The 21,546-nt window shown below is 40.5% G+C and overlaps 1 protein-coding gene across 1 annotated transcript in view; it reads right to left on the reverse strand.

Moving 5' to 3' along the window:
* Positions 1-6,791, reverse strand: part of LOC133649858 (receptor tyrosine-protein kinase erbB-4-like) — a 190,494-nt gene extending 183,703 nt beyond the window's left edge. Inside the window, exon 1 of the mRNA XM_062046574.1 lies at positions 6,599-6,791. Coding sequence (XP_061902558.1) covers positions 6,599-6,791 — 193 coding nt within the window. The remainder of the gene's footprint in view (positions 1-6,598) is intronic.
* Between the last annotated feature and the right edge of the window lie 14,755 nt (positions 6,792-21,546).

A 21,546-nucleotide genomic window follows, 5' to 3' on the forward strand; every position in this document is an offset into this window, starting at 1 on the left:
GCCAAAAAAAAAAAAATGTTTATCAGTTTGAACATCAAATATGTTGTCTTTGTAGCATATTCAACTGAATATGGGTTGAAAATGATTTGCAAATCATTGTATTCCGTTTATATTTACATCTAACACAATTTCCCAACTCATATGGAAACAGGGTTTGTAAGACTAGTAGTTAGGTCCGACCCAGCAGTCCTTAGTTTATAATTTAGTTGAATATCCCTGCAATACAGTCTGTAACTGAAGATGAATTAAACAGACTGTGATCTTGATAGCAAAGAGTGGCATGCAACATGATGAAGGACGCAGTGAGCCTCTGCCAGCGCTTCTCCTCAGATGGCACGTGACAGTCGTCCCCTCCGCCAGCGCCTCTCTATCAACATACCAGACGCACCACCTGACTCTCACTAAGCCGAACGCTGTGTTGACCTGCCGTCGCTTGTTCTGCGAGTGCCTCCTTTACGCCGATAAAGGGTAAATGAGCTGCCGGGGAAAATGGCAGAGCGACCCCTTATTGAAAAGATCAGTTTTAAAGCTGAAATAAAGCATAATGTGGCAGTCTTTTGACAAAGGTTAGAAGGTCACCGCCTCTCCCAAATGGCTCCCAGATGAGCTATTCTAAGACCACGAGCTAATATAGAAGTGGGGAAAAGCTATCCCGTGCAAATACAATCTCGGTGTGCGCGCAAGGACGCAAGCCCCAACACCGAGATGGAAATACTCAGCGTGAGAAGCCTAATTTGGAGTGTGTAAACAGAAATGCAATTAAAAGTAAAAAAAAGGGTTTTTCACAGATATTGGATCCTTTCATACAACAACACACAAAATTAATTTGGTAGCAGTGACGAGGCATCAAACACAGAGTCCTAATTTTGTGCCTGAATTGGAAAGGCCTATTAGATATGCATAAGTCAAACGCGTACAGGAAATTGTGACGTTTTCCAAGAACCTCTGATGACTCATTGGAACAATTGACTATCCACTTCATTTTATGTGTCAGTCTGTATTTTTTGTGTGGTATTTTTCCAAGGATGAATGAACGAAAGCAGAAATGTCAAACAACATGTCGTCCAATCTGCATTTTGTAGTATTTCAAATGCAACGTAATTACACTGTATTCACAATTAACATGTCTAGCAATTTACGTTATAATACGTGGATCGGGTTGTAATTTTGTTTTGTTTGTTGATGTATTTGTTTTATATGTGTGTCTTTTTTCAACTGTAATTATAATAACATCTGTATTCTTAGGGTCGTATTTTTCCAAGGATGTTGTGTATGAATGAACGAAAGCAGAAATGTCAAACAGATTTGTTGTTCGATTTGTATTTTGTAGTATTTCAAATGCAACGCGATTACACTGTATTCACAATTAACATGTCTAGCAATTTACGTTATAATACGTGGATCGGGTTGTAATTTTGTTTTGTTTGTTGATTGATTTGTTTTATATGTGTGTCTTTTTTCAACCGTAATTATAATAACATCTGTATTCTTAGGGTCGTATTTTTCCAAGGATGTTGTGTATGAATGAACGAAAGCAGAAATGTCAAACAAATTGTCATTCGATCTGTATTTTGTAGTATTTCAAATGCAACGTAATTACACTGTATTCACAATTAACATTGCTAGCAATTTACGTTATAATACCTGGATCGGGTTGTAATTTTGTTTTGTTTGTTGATGTATTTGTTTTATATGTGTGTCTTTTTTCAACCGTAATTATAATAACATCTGTATTGTTTATGAATGAACGAAAAGCAGAAATGTCAAAGAAATTGTCGTTCGATCTGTATTTTGTAGTATTTCCAATGCAACATGATTACACTGTAATCCCAATTAACATTTCACGATTGTAGCAACTTGCGTTATAATACATGGATCAGGTTGTACTTTTGTTTTATTTGTTGATTTGCCTTTTTCAACTCTAATTACAATAACACACATATTAAACTACTCATAATGTGTATTGGCCCACCTCAATTAAAGGCCTACTGAAATGATTTTTTTTTTATTTAAACGGGGATAGCAGATCTATTCTATGTGTCATACTTGATCATTTCGCGATATTGCCATATTTTTGCTGAAAGGATTTAGTATAGAACAACGACGATAAAGATCGCAACTTTTGGTATCTGATAAAAAAAAGGCTTGCCCCTACCGGAAGTAGCGTGACGTAGTCAGTTGAACATATACGCAAAGTTCCCTATTGTTTACAATGATGGCCGCATGAAGTGAGAGAGATTCGGACCGAGAAAGCGACAATTTCCCCATTAATTTGAGCGAGGATGAAAGATTTGTGGATGAGTAAAGTGCAAGTGAAGGACTAGTGGGGAGTTGAAGCTATTCAGATAGGGAAGATGCTGTGAGAGCCGGGGGTGACCTGATATTCAGCTGGGAATGACTACAACAGTAAATAAACACAAGACATATATATACTCTATTAGCCACAACACAACCAGGCTTATATTTAATATGCCACAAATTAATCCTGCATAAAAACACCTGCGTGTTTGTTACGCTAGCTCCTAGCTCCTATGCTAGCTCCTAGCTCCATAGAACACGCCAATACAATTCAAACACCTGATCAACACACACAATCACTCAGCCCACAAGACCGTTCACCTAACCCAAGGTTCATAAAGCTTATATATTTTTAAAAAGTTACGTACATACGCAAAAAAAAGTTGCGCACATACGGTCAAGCGATCAAATGTTTAGAAGCCAAAGCTGCATACTCACAGTAGCACGTCTGCGTCTTTGTCATCCAAATCAAAGTAATCCTGGTAAGAGTCTGTGTTGTCCCAGTTCTCTACAGGCGTCTGTGTATCCAAGTCAAAAGTCCTCCTGGTTAGAGTCTCTGTTATCCGAGTTCTTCCATCTTGACTGCATCTTTCGGGAATGTAAACAAAGAAGCGCCGGCTGTGTACTGTTGTTGCTGACTACGTTCGAAAAATACGTCCATTTCGCACCGACAACTTTCTTCTTTGCTTGCTCAGCTTCCTTCTCCATAATGCAATGAACATGATTGCAACAGATTCACGAACACAGATGTCCAGAATACTGTGGAATTATGAAATGAAAACAGAGCTTTTTCGTATTGGCTTCAATGTGGAAGGCATACCCGTGTTCGCCGGGCTACGTCACGCGCATACGTCATCCTCAGAGGCGTCTCGAACCGGAAGTTTAGCGGCAAATTTAAAATGTCACTTTATAAGTTAACCCGGCCGTATTGGCATGTGTTATAATGTTAAGATTTCATCATTGATATATAAACTATCAGACTGCGTGGTCGCTAGTAGTGGCTTTCAGTAGGCCTTTAAGGTGGGAATCTTTGGGCACCTCACCATTCCATTACAATTACGATTCAGGGGCTACAATTCAATTATACATTTAATATTTATACATCTACAATTGTTATAATAGGTATTATCATTATATAGTTTAGTGTTATTGAATCTTATATTATTATTATAATGTACAGTATTCTAATTGTATTACATTTGATTATTAACAATATGTGACCTGTGCTGGCAAAATGAGTCGGAATACGCACAGGCTAATTTTGAGCTACAGGCAAATAAGTGGAAAAAAATGTATCTTGGTTGAAATTGAGATTTTCACAAAAATTAGTCCATAAAGCCACAATCTAGCGATCCCAATCATCGAAATAGCAAGAAAACATCTGAAATCACCTTTATTTGAAGGTTTTGTACGAGGTATGTCTTCAGAAATTAGTCCTTTGTGTTCAAATTCCTTGAGAAAATCAAGTGTTTTCAACGCTCACTCGCGGCAATAAGGGGGAATCCCCCCTAGCCATATTTGCTATCATCGTGACGCCAAGTTGACCTACTTTCTAAAAATGAGCATGGAATTCCCGATGACGCCATTCTGAACCAATAGAATTCGAGTTTTTAAACCTGTCCCGACGTAAACAAATCCGGCTTGTTGCTAAGCGGTCGCTGTGAGGCGTACCCTCATTGGTTGAATCACCCCGCGCGGTGCATTGTGGGATCACGGCAGCGCGCTGATGAAAAACAACACAGTAATTCGAGCGGAATATTTGGTGAAAAAAGGTGATTTTCGAACATTTAATTATTATTTTTGTGGATAAGTTAGACTGTTTTACATTCCGTAATGGATTTAGAAGGTGGAGAGGGTACACAGGCGGTTGCAAGTGCGCTAAATTCACTGCAGTCGGCGGATCTTCTTAGTGCTGCTGGTCAGGAATATTACGGACATCTGACCAGCTGACAAACTGACCAGTGAACAAAAAAACTGTGACATAACAGTGTTGACATTTTTGTACATAACCGTTTTCAATAGAGTTGAATATATGTTTTTCCTTTAGATGTGGGATTTGACTTTAATTGTACCAATTTTGGTGTTTGCTAAAAGGACTTTTAAGGTATGGTTGCTATGGAGTTTTGTTTTGGAACATTCTGTTCTGGAACAGTCAACTTTAAGCTGGTTTTTCTCAAAACGGACCCTCAAACTTGGTCAACTTCAATCGGATGTAACTCAGTCATTTTCAATCAATCAATCAATCAATCAATCAATGTTTATTTATATAGCCCTAAATCACAAGTGTCTCAAAGGGCTGTACAAGCCACAACGACATCCTCGGTACAGAGCCCACATTTCTGTCCGATTCCAACAAACCATATATCATTTTGAAGGTCTTTAGATGGAGAATGTGTAAATAACAATAACTCCGTTTTTAAAATGTCCTCATTGTGACTCATTTTGCCAGCACAGGTCACATATTAATATTATGTTTACAAGGCTCTTCCTTCGGCTACCGACTTAAGCAGTTTTGCATCTTTCGGGTTTTTCAATGTAGTGCGCGCAGCATAGCTATGTATTTGGAAAACTTCGGCCCCAGTCGCCATAAACTTCGGCTCAAAAACGTATTTTCTCTATGGCCGGTGGCCGGATTGTATTGTTATTATTGTCTTTCCTGACTAATGAATCTACTTACTAATTTTTGCTTCTTGGCTAGTTACTTTCTTTAACTTTACTTTCAACATAACGTTAAAATAATTTTAGCTAACAGTTCTCCCTGGTTTAATTAGAACCAAACCTAGAACTAACGTTTAGAGAACATTAGCATTCAAGCCACATTTTAGAACCGTCTGTACATATGTAAATAATCGATGTTTGGGCATTTGTCCATCGATTCATGAATCGCCCACGTTCTAATCGCGATACATCGGACACTCGATCAGTTTTCCCACCTCTACACGTTAGGGAACTTTATTTCATTCTTATACAATTTTCTAAGATGACGATACTGAGTTTCTAGTATATAATTAGTAAATATATCAAATATAACCACATGGCATTTATGCTAATAGCATGTTGACACTGAGCACATTACATTGATTCAACAAAATGTTTTTTAAATAATCAAACATAAAAAAAGAGACTTGGTACTGTAACAGGAATGTGCGAACATGTTAACCTCCCCTAGTCATAGTTGATATTTCATTGAATAATAATAAATAGGTAAACTTCTCATGGCCTTCATAATGGAATATTCCATTTTTGCTTGAATATTTTCAGATGAGATCAAATCTAGAGACAAAACTCAAGTGTAAATTTTACCTCCATTTTTTTCCAGTTAAAAAAAGTTACTTAAAGTATAATTTAATAAGGGAATTAGGTCTGCAACTAACGATTAATTTGATAATCAATTAATATGTCGACTATTACTTAGATTAATCGATTAATAATCGGATAAAAGAGACAAACTACATTTCTATCCTATCCAGTATTTTATTGAAAAAAAACCCAGCATACTGGCACCATACTTATTTTGATTATTGTTTCTCAGCTGTTTGTAAATGTTGCAGTTTATAAATAAAGGTTTATTAAAAAATTAATAAAAAATAAATAATACAATTTTTTAAATAAATAAAAAAATTAAAAAAAAACTTCTGCGCATGCGCATAGCATAGATACAACGAATCAATGAATAAATTAATCGGCAACTATTTTTATAATCAATTTTAATCAATTTAATCGATTAGTTGTTGCAGCCCTATAGGGAGTAGTACATTTTTGTAGTATTTTATACCGAGCTATACTGCACAGGGGCGGTATAGCTCGGTTGGTAGAGTGGCCGTGCCAGCAACTTGAGGGTTCCAGGTTCGATCCCCGCCTCTGCCATCCTAGTCACTGCCGTTGTGTCCTTGGGCAAGACACTTTACCCACCTGTTCCCAGTGCCACCCACACTGGTTTAAATGTAAATAACTTAGATATTGGGTTTCACTATGTAAAAGCGCTTTGAGCCACTAGAGAAAAAGGGCTATATAATTCACGTCACTTTTAATTTTACCCTGAATTTATATTGTATATATATATTGTATTTCCTGTGGACCCAATTGACATTGTTTCAGAGGAATAGTCCATATGATCTTATTACAGTATAGGTTATCGCTTATTGACCTTTTCCTTTATATTTGTGCTCCATCCATCCATTTTCTACCGCTTATTCCCTCCGAGGTCGCTGGAGCCCATCTCAGCTACAATTTGGGCTCCGTTCATCTATATTTCTAAAGCTGTGGCAGTGAACAATCACAGCCGTTATGCGAGACTGACCCGTGAGATTGCGGAGGCCCAGCTGCCGTAGTCCGTAGTGCCCGTCCCGCCTGTAGTTGAGGAAGATGGCGAGGGCGTAGCGGCCCTCGTACAGCTTGGTGCCTCGGATGATCCGCAGGTTCTCCAGTGGCAGGTAGTCAAATTGGTTCAGAGCCACCAGCACGTAGCCTGTCACCTCTCTGATGGACTGCATGGTGAAAATACAAGGAATCAGTTAGTGTTTGGGCTCAAGCATTAAGAGCTTGCGTTGCTATCTTTGCTGATGAATTCATTTACTACCATGAATTGATGTACTTGGACCACGACTTAAAGAAGTTGAAAAACTTATTCGGGTGTTACCATTTAGTGGTCAATTGTACGGAATATGTACTATACTGTGCAATCTACTAATAAACGTTTTAATCAAATAATCAATCAAAAGGTACAGCACATTTAAAGAGCAGAAACTGTCAGGGTCTGTTCTTTATATTCTGGTTTGTCTTCCCTTTTTGCTCAATGCATCATGATTTCAACTTGTCCAACCTTCGTGTCTCTTCCAATCAGCTCCATTCTCCTTCTCGTCTCTAGTCAAGGTGTGTTGCTTTTGTGCAATTAGTCTGTGTATTTAGTTCCTAGTTTTCTGTTTGGACTGTCATATGTTGTTTGTGGGGAGTCTGCCACGGGCGGTTGCTCACTGACTACAAAGTAAGCTGAACTTTCCCTTTAATTGACAAAAACCGTTTCCATATGAGTTGGGAAATGGTGTTAGATGTAAATATAAACGGAATACAATGATTTGCAAATCATTTTCAACCCATGTTCAGTTGAATATGCTACAAAGACAACATATTTGATGTTCAAACTGATAAACATTTTTTTGTTGTTGTAAATAATCATTAACTTTAGAATTTGATGCCAGCAACACGTGACAAAGAAGATGGTAAAGGTAACAATAAATACAGATAAAGTTGAGGAATGCTCATCAAACACTTATTTGGAACATCCCACAGGTGTGCAGGCTAATTGGGAACAGGTGGGTGCCATGATTGGGTATAAAAGTAGATTCCATGAAATGCTCAGTCATTCACAAACAAGGATGGGGCGAGGGTCACCACTTTGTCAACAAATGCGTGAGCAAATTGTTGAACAGTTTAAGAAAAACCTTTCTCAACCAGCTGTTGCAAGTAATTTAGGGATTTCACCATCTACGCTCCGTAATATCATCAAAGGGTTCAGAGAATCTGGAGAAATCACTGCACGTAAGCAGCTAAGCCCGTGACCTTCCATCCCTCAGGCTGTACTGCATCAACAAGCGACATCAGTGTGTAAAGGATATCACCACTTGGGCTCAGGAACACTTCAGAAACCCACTGTCAGTAACTACAGTTGGTCGCTACATCTGTAAGTGCAAATTAAACTCTCCTATGCAAGGCGAAAACCGTTTATCAACAACACCCAGAAATGCCGTCGGCTTCGCTGGGCCTGAGCTCATCTAAGATGGACTGATACAAAGTGGAAAAGTGTTCTGTGGTCTGACGAGTCCACATTTCAAATTGTTTTTGGAAACTGTGGACGTCGTGTCCTCCGGACCAAAGAGGAAAAGAACCATCCGGATTGTTATAGGCGCAAAGTTGAACAGCCAGCATGTGTGATGGTATGGGGGTGTATTAGTGCCCAAGACATGGGTAACTTACACATCTGTGAAGGCACCATTAATGCTGAAAGGTACATACAGGTTTTGGAGCAACATATGTTGCCATCCAAGCAACGTTACCATGGACGCCCCTGCTTATTTCAGCAAGACAATGCCAAGCCACGTGTTACATCAACGTGGCTTCATAGTAAAAGAGTGCGGGTACTAGACTGGCCTGTCTGTAGTCCAGACCTGTTTTCCATTGAAAATGTGTGGCGCATTATGAAGCCTAAAATAGCACAAGGGAGACCCCCGGACTGTTGAACAACTTAAGCTGTACATCAAGCAAGAATGGGAAAGAATTCCACCTGAGAAGCTTCAAAAATGTGTCTCCTCAGTTCCCAAACATTTACTGAGTGTTGTTAAAAGGAAAGGCCATGTAACACAGTGGTGAACATGCCCTTTCCCAGCTACTTTGTCACGTGTTGCAGCCATGAAATTCTAAGTTAATTATTATTTGCAAAAAAAAATAAAGTTTATGAGTTTGAACATCAAATATGTTGTCTTTGTAGCATATTCAACTGAATATGGGTTGAAAATGATTTGCAAATCATTGTATTCCGTTTATATTTACATCTAACACAATTTCACAACTCATATGGAAACGGGGTTTGTAATAAAATAATTGGCCAAACATGCAGTGTTAAACTTTAATGTGTAGACCTTAGGGTTGTACGGTATACCGGTAATGGTATAGTATCGCGGTACTAATGGTAATGGTACTAATGTTTTAATTTTCCTGAGGGAACTCTCCTGAAGGAATCAATAAAGTACTATCTATCTATCTATCTATCTATCTATCTATCTATCTATCTATCTATCTATCTATCTATCTATCTATCTATCTATCTATCTATCTATCTATCTATCTATCTATCTATCTATCTATCTATCTATCTATCTATCTATCTAATGAATCAAAAATGGTACTATACTCTGTTTGAAAAGTACCGGTTCCCGGGCATGAATGCGCGTCACGTCATGACATTGCTGGTTTTACGAGCAGACGAGCATGTTCGGCGGCGCACAATCACGGAGTACTTACAAGCAGACACAGTGTGTAGACAGAAATGGGAGAACGGACACATTTTGGCCTAAAAACTAAAGATAAAGGTGAAGCTATAACACTGAAACACCCTCAGGAAGAGGTGCTTCAAGACATGGCTAGCTATCCAGCGGTGAACGTCCACCCGCTATCGGCAGTGCCTTAGCTACCAGACCTTCGTAATTTAGACTCAATATCCCTCTTCAAATCAAGACTCAAAACACACCTATTCCTGACTGCTTATTCATTGTAATCATCTTATCTTATCTATCTTTGTTGTTGTTGTTGTTTTTATCTAATTTGATGTTATTGTTTTGTTTCGTACGGTGTCCTTGAGTGCCCAGAAAGGCGCCTTATAAGTAAAATGTATTATCATTATTATTAAATCACTAATCCTCGCCTCCATGGCGATAAATAAAGTACGTTTCTTACAAGTATCATCCCTGCAGGACGAGGAATAGCTAAACATGCTTCACTACACACTGTAGGAGGATATGACAGCTAACCGCTAACAGCAAGCCTGCACCCTGAATGTAAACAAATGCCATGGGTGGATCGACACCTGACATCCACTGTAATGATACCAAGGACAATAGCGTATATAATCGATACTACTATGATTACATCAATATTTTTTATAGTCACAAAATATGTTTTCCTTTTAAAAAAAAATCATATTATGTTTATAAACTCAGTAAATATGTCCCTGGACACATGAGGACTTTGAATATGACCAATGTATGATCCTGTAACGACTTGGTATCGAATCGATACCTACATTTGTGGTATCATCCAAAACTAATGTAAAGTATCCAAACAACAGAAGAATAAGTGATTAGGGATGTCCGATAATGGCTTTTTGCCGATATCCGATATTCCGATATTGTCTAACTCTTTAATTACAGATACCGATATCAACCGATACCGATATCAACCGATATATGCAGTCGTGGAATTAACACATTATTATGCTTACTTTGGACAACCAGGTATGGTGAAGATAAGGTCCTTTTTTAAAAAATTAATAAAATAAGATAAATAAATTAAAAACATTTTCTTGACTAAAAAAGAAAGTAAAACAATATAAAAACAGTTACATAGAAACTAGTAATTAATGAAAATTATTAAAATTAACTGTTAAAGGTTAGTACTATTAGTGGACCAGCAGCACGCACAATCATGTGTGCTTACGGACTGTATCCCTTGCAGACTGTATTGATATATATTGATATATAATGTAGGAATCAGAATATTAATAACAGAATGTGTTTTTTATGTCGATTTAATAATTAAATAAAAAAATAAAAAATAAATAAAAAATTTAAAAACGATCCCGATAATAAAAAAAAACGATACCGATAATTTCCGATGTTACATTTTAACGCATTTATCGGCCGATAATATCGGCCATCTCTACAAGTGATTATTACATTTTAACAGAAGTGTAGATAGAACATGTTCAAATAGAAAGTATGCCGATATTAACAGTAAATTAACAAGTGGATTAATAATAATTTTTTACAGCTTGTCCCTCATAATTTTGACAAAATAGAATGAGAAATGACACAATATGTTACTGCATACGTCAGCAGACAAATTAGAAGCCTTTTGTTTGCTTACTAACTACTAAAAGACGAGTTGTCTAGTATGTTCACTATTTTATTTAAGGACAAAATTGTTCTTCGATTGCAATAAGAAACATAAGTTTACTGAACCCTAAAATTTTTTTGTTAAAATAAAGCCAATAATGGTCCCCCTTATTTAGAAAAGTACCGAAAAGTATCGAAATACATTTTGGTACCGGTACTAACATTTTGGTATCGGGACAATACTAGTAGACCTAAAACTGCAAAAAAAGTGTACTACTTAATTTTATGAATTTTATTCTGCTGTTGAGTGAGTTTGCTCTATATGCCGCAATCGCTCTTCCCTCAGCAGCAGACAGACACCGTTTGACTAAATCTCAATGGTAAATCCCAATTGAAGCTCTAGCTTCAGCGCAGGAAGCTCACAGGGAGAAAGTAAGACCCTGATTGTATAAATGGGCAAAAAAAAACCGTTACTTCTACGGAAGCTAAGCTTCTCTGGGGGTCTCTGGGGGTCTCTGGGGGAGTGGACTGGCCTCAGCCTTCTGAATGATGGTTGGATGATCTGTCTGAGGCTGAACACCTTTTTGATTGACGTTGAAATGAGCATGTTCACGATCTTCAAATATAAACCGCGGAGCATTTTCCAAGTTTCATTTCCACGTTCTGAGTTGATCTGGAGTCTTTTCCAATCCTCTTAGTGACGTTCTTTGTTGCAAATGACTAGTGACGAATGTAGCATTCATTTCTGTTGTTATTGGAGGCTGTGGTCGGGTTTGCAGACACGGACGTCTGTTATTATGTCCCCAAAGAGCACAGGGTGCTGCTGTGAGCCCCTCCACCATCCCAATTCACTCAGAGGTAGGCCAATAATCAGCTTCCCTGCTGAGTTTGCTCTGAAAATGATAGTCCCCTAGCTCACGCTTTGTGTTTTAGACCTCACAATCTGTGATTTTGTATTTTTTGATCCGAGGTCCCCTCAGTGTTTTTGTTGTTATTTAACCTTTTTTGTGATGCATTCTACTTTCTTTCCTGCATTTGGGTCCACATCACATTGCCACCAAAACAGGAACAATATAGACTTTAGACTTCCTTTTTATTGTCATTCAAATTTTAACTTTACAGTACAGATAAGAACAACATTGTGTTGCATTAGCTCATGGATAAAAAGCAACAAGGTGCATATATAAATAAATAGATTACTGTACAGATAAATATATTGCACTTTTTCATATGCATCCACTTTTATGGATGTATGTTATATTGTCTTTATATTCCAGCGAGTTAATCCATTTTGGGGGGAATTGAGAGGATTATTATGATGCGTTCAAGAGTCTTACGGCCTGAGGGAAGAAGCTGTTACAGAACCTGGAGGTTCTGCTTCGGAGGCTGCGGAACCTCTTTCTAGAGTCCAGCAGTGAAAACAGTCCTTGGTGGGGGTGGGAGGAGTCTTTGCAGATTTTCTGAGCCCTGGTCAGGCAGCGGCTTTTTGCGTTCTCCTGGATATGAGGAAGAGGAGTCCTGATAATCTTTTCCGCCGTCCTCACCACTCTCTGGGGATACTTCCAGTCTGAGGCATTGAAGGCTCCAGTCCAGACAGAGATACGTATATATATATATATATATATACACTACCGTTCAAAAGTTTGGGGTCACCCACACTTTGTGGAATAGCCTTCATTTCTAAGAACAAGAATAGACTGTCGAGTTTCAGATGAAAGTTCTCTTTTTCTGGCCATTTGGAGCGTTTGATCGACCCCACAAATGTGATGCTCCAGAAACTCAATCTGCTCAAATGAAGGTCAGTTTTGTAGCTTCTGTAACGAGCTAAGCTGTTTTCAGATGTGTGAACATGATTGCACAAGGGTTTTCTAATGATCAATTAGCCTTCTGAGCCAATGAGCAAACACATTGTACCATTAGAACACTGGAGTGATAGTTGCTGGAAATGGGCCTCTATACACCTATGTAGATATTGCACCAAAAACCAGACATTTGCAGCTAGAATTGTCATTTACCACATTAGCAATGTATAGAGTGTATTTCTTTAAAGTTAAGACTAGTTTGAAGTTATCTTCATTGAAAAGTACAGTGCTTTTCCTTCAAAAATAAGGACATTTCAATGTGACCCCAAACTTTTGAACGGTAGTGTATATATATTTTTATTTTTACTTTTTTCCCCCAAGATGGCGCCGCTGTAGTGGCTGGTGTGTCATCCTTTTGTGTTCATGATGTTTCCCTCTTGTTTTCATGTGGTTTTTTTTGTCTTTTGGTTCGGGACCCTTTGGGACTGTGTGACAAGGGGTGGCACTTTTGTGACTTCTGCTGTGCTTTTATGTCAACTTCTGGATCTGCCTCCCGGGAGCCTTTCGGGCCATGGAGACCAGCTGCTGGGTCTCTGCCACACCACAGTCCGTTTGGAGAGACAGGAGGAGATGCGGATGAAGAGACAGGGCGGCGGAGCTGGCGCCCAGCGCCGAGACGGACAAGCTTCACAGTGTATCGGCTGAATGAGCAGGTATCGGACACCTCGGTCTCCTTGGACGCATCCTCGCTCATCCATGCAGACTGGACACTGGCCGAGAGTTGGTGGGCGGGCGAGGGTGGAGTCGGCTCTATTGGTTGCTTTGTTGGGTCTGCTCCAGTCTGTGGCCATGCTCCCCCCACCCCAGCAGACGATGGCGTGGAACACCGCAGAGGCCACCACAGTGTATATGTTTTTTGTTTTACTTTTGTGGCTGTGTGTACAAATGTACAAATACATAACTGACAATATGACCTGGTCCCTACACACCGGAGCTCTTGTAAAAAGAGCTCAGCAGCGCATGCATATTTTTGCGTGGGATGAAAAGAGTACAGCTCCCTCCCCCCGTTCTCACCACATTCTACAGAGGCACTATAGAGAGCCTACTGACCAACAGCATCTCTGTCTGGACTGGAGCCTGCAATGCCTCAGACTGGAAGTCTCTCCAGAGAGTGGTGAGGACGGCGGAAAAGATCATCAGGACTCCTCTTCCTCCTTTCCAGGAGATCGCAAAAAGCCGCTGCCTGACCAGGGCTCAGAAAATCTGCAAAGACTCCTCCCACCCCCACCAAGGACTGTTTTCACTGCTGGACTCTAGAAAGAGGTTCCGCAGCCTCCGTAGCAGAACTTCCAGGTTCTGTAACAGCTTCTTCCCTCAGGCCGTAAGACTCTTGAACGCATCATAACTATCCCCTCAATTCCCCCCAAAATGGATTAACTGGCTGGAATATAAAGACAATATAACATACATCCATAAATGTGGATGCATATGCGAAAGTGCAATATATTTATCCGTACAGTAATCTATTTATTTATACCTGCACCTTATTGCTTTTTTATCTTGCACTACCATGAGCTAATGCAACAAAATTGTGTTCTTATCTGTACTGTAAAGTTCAAATTTGAATGACAATAAAAAGGAAGTCTAAGTCTAAGTTTAAGTCTAAATGTCTGCTTGCATCAGACTGCTCTTTTAATGTCTTTAAAGGCCTACTGAAATGAATTTTTTTTATTTAAACGGGGATAGCAGATCTATTCTATGTGTCATACTTGATCATTTCGCGATATTGCCATATTTTTGCTGAAAGGATTTAGTATAGAACAACGACGATAAAGATTGCAACTTTTGGTATCTGATAAAAAAAAGGCTTGCACCTACCGGAAGTAGCGTGACGTAGTCAGTTGAACATATACGCAAAGTTCCCTATTGTTTACAATGATGGCCGCATGAAGTGAGAGAGATTCGGACCGAGAAAGCGACAATTTCCCCATTAATTTGAGGGAGGATGAAAGATTTGTGGATGAGTAAAGTGCAAGTGAAGGACTAGTGGGGAGTTGAAGCTATAAATAAATGATAAATGGGTTATACTTGTATAGCGCTTTTCTACCTTCAAGGTACTCAAAGCGCTTTGACACTATTTCCACATTCACCCATTCACACACACATTCACACACTGATGGAGGGAGCTGCCATGCAAGGCGCTAACCAGCAGCCATCAGGAGCAAGGGTGAAGTGTCTTGCCCAAGGACACAACGGACGTGACTAGGATGGTAGAAGGTGGGGATTGAACCCCAGTAACCAGCAACCCTCCGATTGCTGGCACGGCCACTCTACCAACTTCGCCACGCCGTCCCCATATTCAGATAGGGAAGATGCTGTGAGAGCCGGGGGTGACCTGATATTCAGCTGGGAATGACTACAACAGTAAATAAACACAAGACATATATATACTCTATTAGCCACAAAACAACCAGGCTTATATTTAATATGCCACAAATTAATCCTGCATAAAAACACCTGCGTGTTTGTTATGCTAGCTCCTAGCTCCTCTGCTAGCTCCTAGCTCCATAGAACACGCCAATACAATTCAAACACCTGATCAACACACACAATCACTCAGCCCAAAAGACCGTTCACCTAACCCAAGGTTCATAAAGCTTATATATTTTTAAAAAGTTACGTACGTGACGCGCACATACGGTCAAGTTATCGAATGTTTAGCAGCCAAGGCTGCATACTCACGGTACCTGATATTCAGCTGGGAATGACTACAACAGTAAATAAACACAAGACATATATATACTCTATTAGCCACAACACAACCAGGCTTATATTTAATATGCCACAAATTAATCCTGCATAATAACACCTGCGTGTTTGTTATGCTAGCTCCTAGCTCCTCTGCTAGCTCCTAGCTCCATAGAACACGCCAATACAATTCAAACACCTGATCAACACACACAATCACTCAGCCCAAAGGACCGTTCACCTAACCCAAGGTTCATAAAGCTTATATATTTTTAAAAAGTTACGTACGTGACGCGCACGTATGGTACGGTACGTGTTATGCTAGCTCCTAGCTCCTCTGCTAGCTCCTAGCTCCATAGAACACGCCAATACAATTCAAACACATGATCAACACACACAATCACTCAGCCCAAAAGACCGTTCACCTAACCCAAGGTTCATAAAGCTTATATATTTTAAAAAAGTTACGTACATACGCAAAAAAAAGCCAAAGCTGCATACTCACAGTAGCACGTCTGCGTCTTTGGCATCCAAATCAAAGTAATCCTGGTAAGAGTCTGTGTTGTCCCAGTTCTCTACAGGCGTCTGTGTATCCAAATCAAAAGTCCTCCTGGTTAGAGTCTCTGTTATCCGAGTTCTTCCATCTTGACTGCATCTTTCGGGAATGTAAACAAAGAAGCGCCGGCTGTGTACTGTTGTTGCTGACTACGTTCGAAAAATACGTCCATTTCGCACCGACAACTTTCTTCTTGGCTTGCTCAGCTTCCTTCTCCATAATGCAATGAACATGATTGAAACAGATTCACGAACACAGATGTCCAGAATACTGTGGAATTATGAAATGAAAACAGAGCTTTTTCGTATCGGCTTCAATGTGGAAGGCATACCCGTGTTCGCCGGGCTACGTCACACGCATACGTCATCCTCAGAGGCGTTTCGAACCGGAAGTTTAGCGGCAAATTTAAAATGTCACTTTATAAGTTAACCCGGCCGTATTGGCATGTGTTATAATGTTAAGATTTCATCATTGATATATAAACTATCAGACTGCGTGGTCGGTAGTAGTGGCTTTCAGTAGGCCTTTAATGTCATTTGTGTTCTTTGATGTTTCCCTCTTACACACGTTTATGTGTGCTATGTCTATGAGGTTTTTTTTCCCCTTGGCCTCAGTCTGGACCCCCTCTCCAGAGGCCCAGGCTTAGACTGATTTTTTTTTTCTCACCCCCCAACGTTTACCTGTTTCTCACATTTTTGTAAGGGGTGCCGAAAGTTGGCAGACACATCAGCATACTTGCCAACCTTGAGACCTCCGAATTCTGGAGATGGGTGGGGGTGTTGAGGTGGGAGGTTTGGTGGTAGCGGGGGTGTATATTGCATACTTGCAAGCATATTTCTTCTTCTTCTTACTCCTCGTCGCCATGTCTCTTCTTCGTTCTTCTGCTTCGTCTCCTTCTTGTTGTGTGTGCAGTTGTGCACTGAGCTCCAAAAGCCGTAGATGTTATTGTAGCGTCCCGGAAGAGTTAGTGCTGCAAGGGATTCTGGGTATTTGTTCTGTTGTGTTTATGTCGTGTTACGGAGCGGATGTTCTCCCGAAATGTCATTCTTGTTTGGTGTGGGTTGACAGTGTGCCGCATATTTGTAACAGTCTTAAAGTTGTTTATACTGCTACCCTCAGTGTGACCTGTATGGCTGTTGACCAAGTATGCCTTGCATTATCATTAAACCAGTTAAAAGATCATACATCATGTCAGCTTTTCTTGACATCTTCGCGTAAAGGCCATTTTTAAACCCGTCCATCACTACATTATTATGTGACTGGGCCGGTACGCTGTTTATATGGAGGAAAAGCGGACGCCTGGACAGCATGCGGCTGTTAAGGGGTGAACGTTTCAGGTGAGAGAGGACGTTAAAGGGAGTGTCTTTAAGGCACGCCCCCAATATTGTGGAAATCGGGAGAAATTCGGGAGAATGGTTGCCCCGGGAGATTTCCGGGAGGGGCACTGAAATTCGGGAGTCTCCCGAGAAAATCAAGAGGGTTGGCAAGTAGCGATCCTGTTCTGTCTCCCTGTAATGTTTGTCTTCTCTTGAAAGGGATTGTGCTGAAAATCTTAATTTCCCCTCGGGGAGTATTAAAGTATTTCTGATTCTGAATATATATGAAGTGCATCACTTTCTTTTACATTGTCGTATACATTGCTTTGTTTAAATCGGTTTTCTTTCCTTTACTTCTGCTGAAGCATTTATGTCGTCTTTGTGCACGCGCCATGCAATTTGCATTTGTAAATGTCAAGCATGTGACACATTTGGACGCACTGCCTACATTTTTTTTTAAAAATTGTTCATTTTATGATAATCCTGAATTAGGCTTTTAGACAAACTGTCACGTTCTTTCAACATTTTTATTTATGACTGTCGAAACTTTTTGATTGGATTCAGTTAAACCCCATCAAGGATACCAAGTGTTCTTCAAGGAATCCAAAAAGAAGGGCTGACGACTGGAGATTGACAGCAAGAATGCATCCTAATGAGTGCTTCAGTTTGGGGATAATAGCCGGTATCTGACACCAGCGTCCATATGGAGTGCTCACATGGTGCTGCGCACCTGCCAGGACGGGCTATTGTTGCACAAACACAATAGGACTTGAGCAAAAAGTGGAGGTGCTTATTAGCTTGATTACAGCACATCAATCACTTGGAGCGAAAGAAAAGTATAATACAAGAATAACATTCTTTCCAGCCAAGGCTTTGATTAGCATGCTTATTCCAGAGAGGGTCCTTATTGTGAGGACTGTCAAAAAGTCCTGGTGAAAGATATTGTTGGAGAGCCAACAAAGTTATGTTCCTTTACAATAGTGACTCAGCGTCTATAAAAAAAAATAAAGAATTAAAAAACAGGCCACATTTTCCCGGAGGTTTGTTGATCCCAACCCCCTGGTTGGAAGTCATACCATGCTATCATTTTGACCCCCACCGTGGCCTTGTGTTGACCGCTCAGGGGTTGCCGAGCTCATCCAGCTATCATTAAGTTCGTGGTAAGCCCCGGGTGCCCGCCAGCGGTGCGTCGCCACCCGACCCGTGCTGCTCCCACTGTGCCCCCTTGAACCTGCCAGCACCCGGAGGCCCACGGCAAAACTAAAATGCAACTGTTTCCCTGTTGCCTAGTAACCACAGGAAGAGCCTTCAAGTGGGAAGCAAGGAGAGTATTAAAAGGAGGAAGAAAAACAGACTTAGCGAGATTTTCTGGTAAATCACCTAATTAAATTAGAGGATTACCCTGCCCTTTCCCGTTCAGCTGCACAGCTTTGACACCATTTCAATCCCCTCCGTAGCTAAATACACACATGCATATACACTATATTGCCAAAAGTATTTGGCCACCCATCCAAATGATGAGAATCAGGTGCCCTTGTCACTTGGCCTGGTGTATAAAATCAAGCACTTAGGCATGGAGACTCTTTCTACAAACATTTGTGGCCGCTCTCAGTGATTTCCGGCGTGGAACTGTCATAGGATGCCACCTGTGCAACAAATCCAGTCGTGAAATTCCCTCGCTCCTAAATATTCCAAAGCCAACTTTATAAGAAGAAAAGTGAAGAGTTTGGGAACAACAGCAAGTCAGCCACCAAGTGGTAGGCCACGTAAACTGACAGAGAGGTCAGCGGATGCTGAAGCGCATAGTGCAAAGATTTTCTGCACAGTCAGTTGCTACAGAGCTCCAAACTTCATGTCACCTTCCAATTTGCCCACGCACAGTACGCAGAGAGCTTTCATGGAATGGGTTTCCATGGCCGAGCAGCTGCATCTAAGCCGTACGTCACCAAGTCCAATGCAAAGCGTGGGATGTAAAGCACGTCGCCACTGGACTCTAGAGCAGTGGAGACGCCTTTTCTGGAGTGATGAGTCATGCTTTTCCATCTGGCAATCTGATGGACGAGTCCGGGTTTGGAGGTTGCCAGGAGAACGCTGAATTTCAGACTGCATTGTGCCGGGTGTGAAATTTGGTGGAGGAGGAATTATGGTGTGGGGTTGTTTTTCTGGAGTTGGGCTTGGCCCCTTAGTTCCAGTGAAAGAACCTTTGAATGCTCCAGGATACCAAAAGATTTTGGACAATTCAATGGAATGGCTCTTCAAGTTAATATGCGAGTAAAGGCAGGTGGCCAAATACTTTTGGCAATATAGTGTACATTCAAGGTATCAATGTTCATCAAAGCTGCACCATTATAGGGGGAGGAGTCTTTGGGGAGATGAGCGCCTGCATTTACTTAATTGCGCTGTTTCCGACAAACAACCAGAACCTGAATGACCCCATATTGGCATGGGCGTTGAAGCCCCCCCCCCCTCCCCAAAAAAAATATTCTTAAACGACCCTAAATAATTTGGTGTTAATTTTTATTAATCTATTTTTTTTTAAAAAGCCTCCTCAGATTGGAAATTGGTTGCCACCACTTGCCTTGATTTTTACAAGCGTAATCTGCATCGGCATCGCATTTGGAAAAGACGAGCCGCATTTTAAAACGTTTTCATTTTGGCATGGTTTGGTTTTTGTCATGAAACACTGATGGGTTGCAAGATTGCTAAGAGCGTGTCTGCCTCGAAATTCGCTTCGAAATTCGCTTCGAAATTCGCTTCGAAATTCGCTTCGAAATTTGCTTCGAAATTTGCTTCGAAATTCGCTTCGAAATTCGCTTCGAATCCTCTCAAGTGCTAGCAAGTACTCGCCACTCGCAAGTGCTAATTCAGACAGAACTGACATCACGCGCAACCCAGGCACTGAAACATGGCACCGCTGGATCTTACATGAATCGGTGCCCACTAGTACCGGCTGGTTTTGGTCGGTGCCTAAAAATTTTTAACGGATCCGATGCCCATCCCTATTGACAAAGCATGATCGTGATGTAAGGAATTTTTATTTTGTAAATGTAATTAAACCGGATTATTAGCGTAGCGCTTTTATTTGAACCCTTGTGTGGTGTTCGGGTCTGTGGGACCCATTTTCATTTTTTATTAAAAGAAAAATTATACAATTAATTAATTTTTCAAACTGAGACTCACTGACTTTGGCTCATTTTCTGTGAAGAACATAAACCAGAATACGTATTAAATGACCACACACCATACACCCCCCCCCCCCTACACATTTCTATTACATATAAGATGTCCGGGGCCACTGGACCCGGGGCTAATAGAAGTGTGGAAGTTGATGTTCTGAGTACCACACACACAGCAGGCCTAGATAGGAGGAGGACAGAGTGTAGGTACACAGAACATCAGAGGGTCGAATGTGCGAGAAAATGAGAGCAGACAGTGTTGACAAACAATGTTGCAACCTTGTGTGGGAACCGCAAGTGCAGAAACACAAAAGAAGAATCCCTGTGGGATGCAGAAACTGGCAGAGACATTTTCCGTGCAACGTTCATATTGTTGTTACTCAGCCAGCGTTTGTGGGTCTGATGGACCCGTTGCATTTTGTGGCCTTTAATGCCTCACAATTAAACACTTTTATGTTTAAAATACTGAACATATGTTTATTGGGATAAGGTAAACATATGTTCAGTATTTTAACATAAAAGTTGTAAAGGTGTCTGATTGGTTTGAGAGAGTGTCTTGACATGTTTTGATGTTGCATCAACTGTTTGCAGTAAAAAGTCTCCTTTCGACTTCTTGCAGTCTATCATTTCTGTTGAGCTTTTATGTCATCTTACAAACTCAATCAGTCACAGTAACAATCCAAATGTTATGTTATCACTGCACCTTAACTTTAGTCTGAATACGGAAGTGAAGCACCACTGACCTCTGAAAGAGGCGTGCAGCAGGCGTTTGCTGCAGGGAAAAACGGTCCTGTCTTGTTGGGAGAACAACTTGCCATGGCTTTGATATTTGATATTTCCATAAAGTAGCCTTTCCTTTGTCCATTTCTGCTCGCTTGTGGCTCATCAGTAGCAATAGAACTGCAGCCAAATTCCCCCCGCTACGGCACGGCCCGAGGGTCAAAAAGGACGTGTGTTAATCGCCCGTTAAAAAACATTACGTTATTATAATGTACGGTTAACGCATTTTCACATTAACTTTGACTACACTGCAAAAACTGAAAT

Source organism: Entelurus aequoreus, linkage group LG01 (assembly GCF_033978785.1).
Source record: "Entelurus aequoreus isolate RoL-2023_Sb linkage group LG01, RoL_Eaeq_v1.1, whole genome shotgun sequence".
Taxonomy (NCBI): domain Eukaryota; kingdom Metazoa; phylum Chordata; class Actinopteri; order Syngnathiformes; family Syngnathidae; genus Entelurus; species Entelurus aequoreus.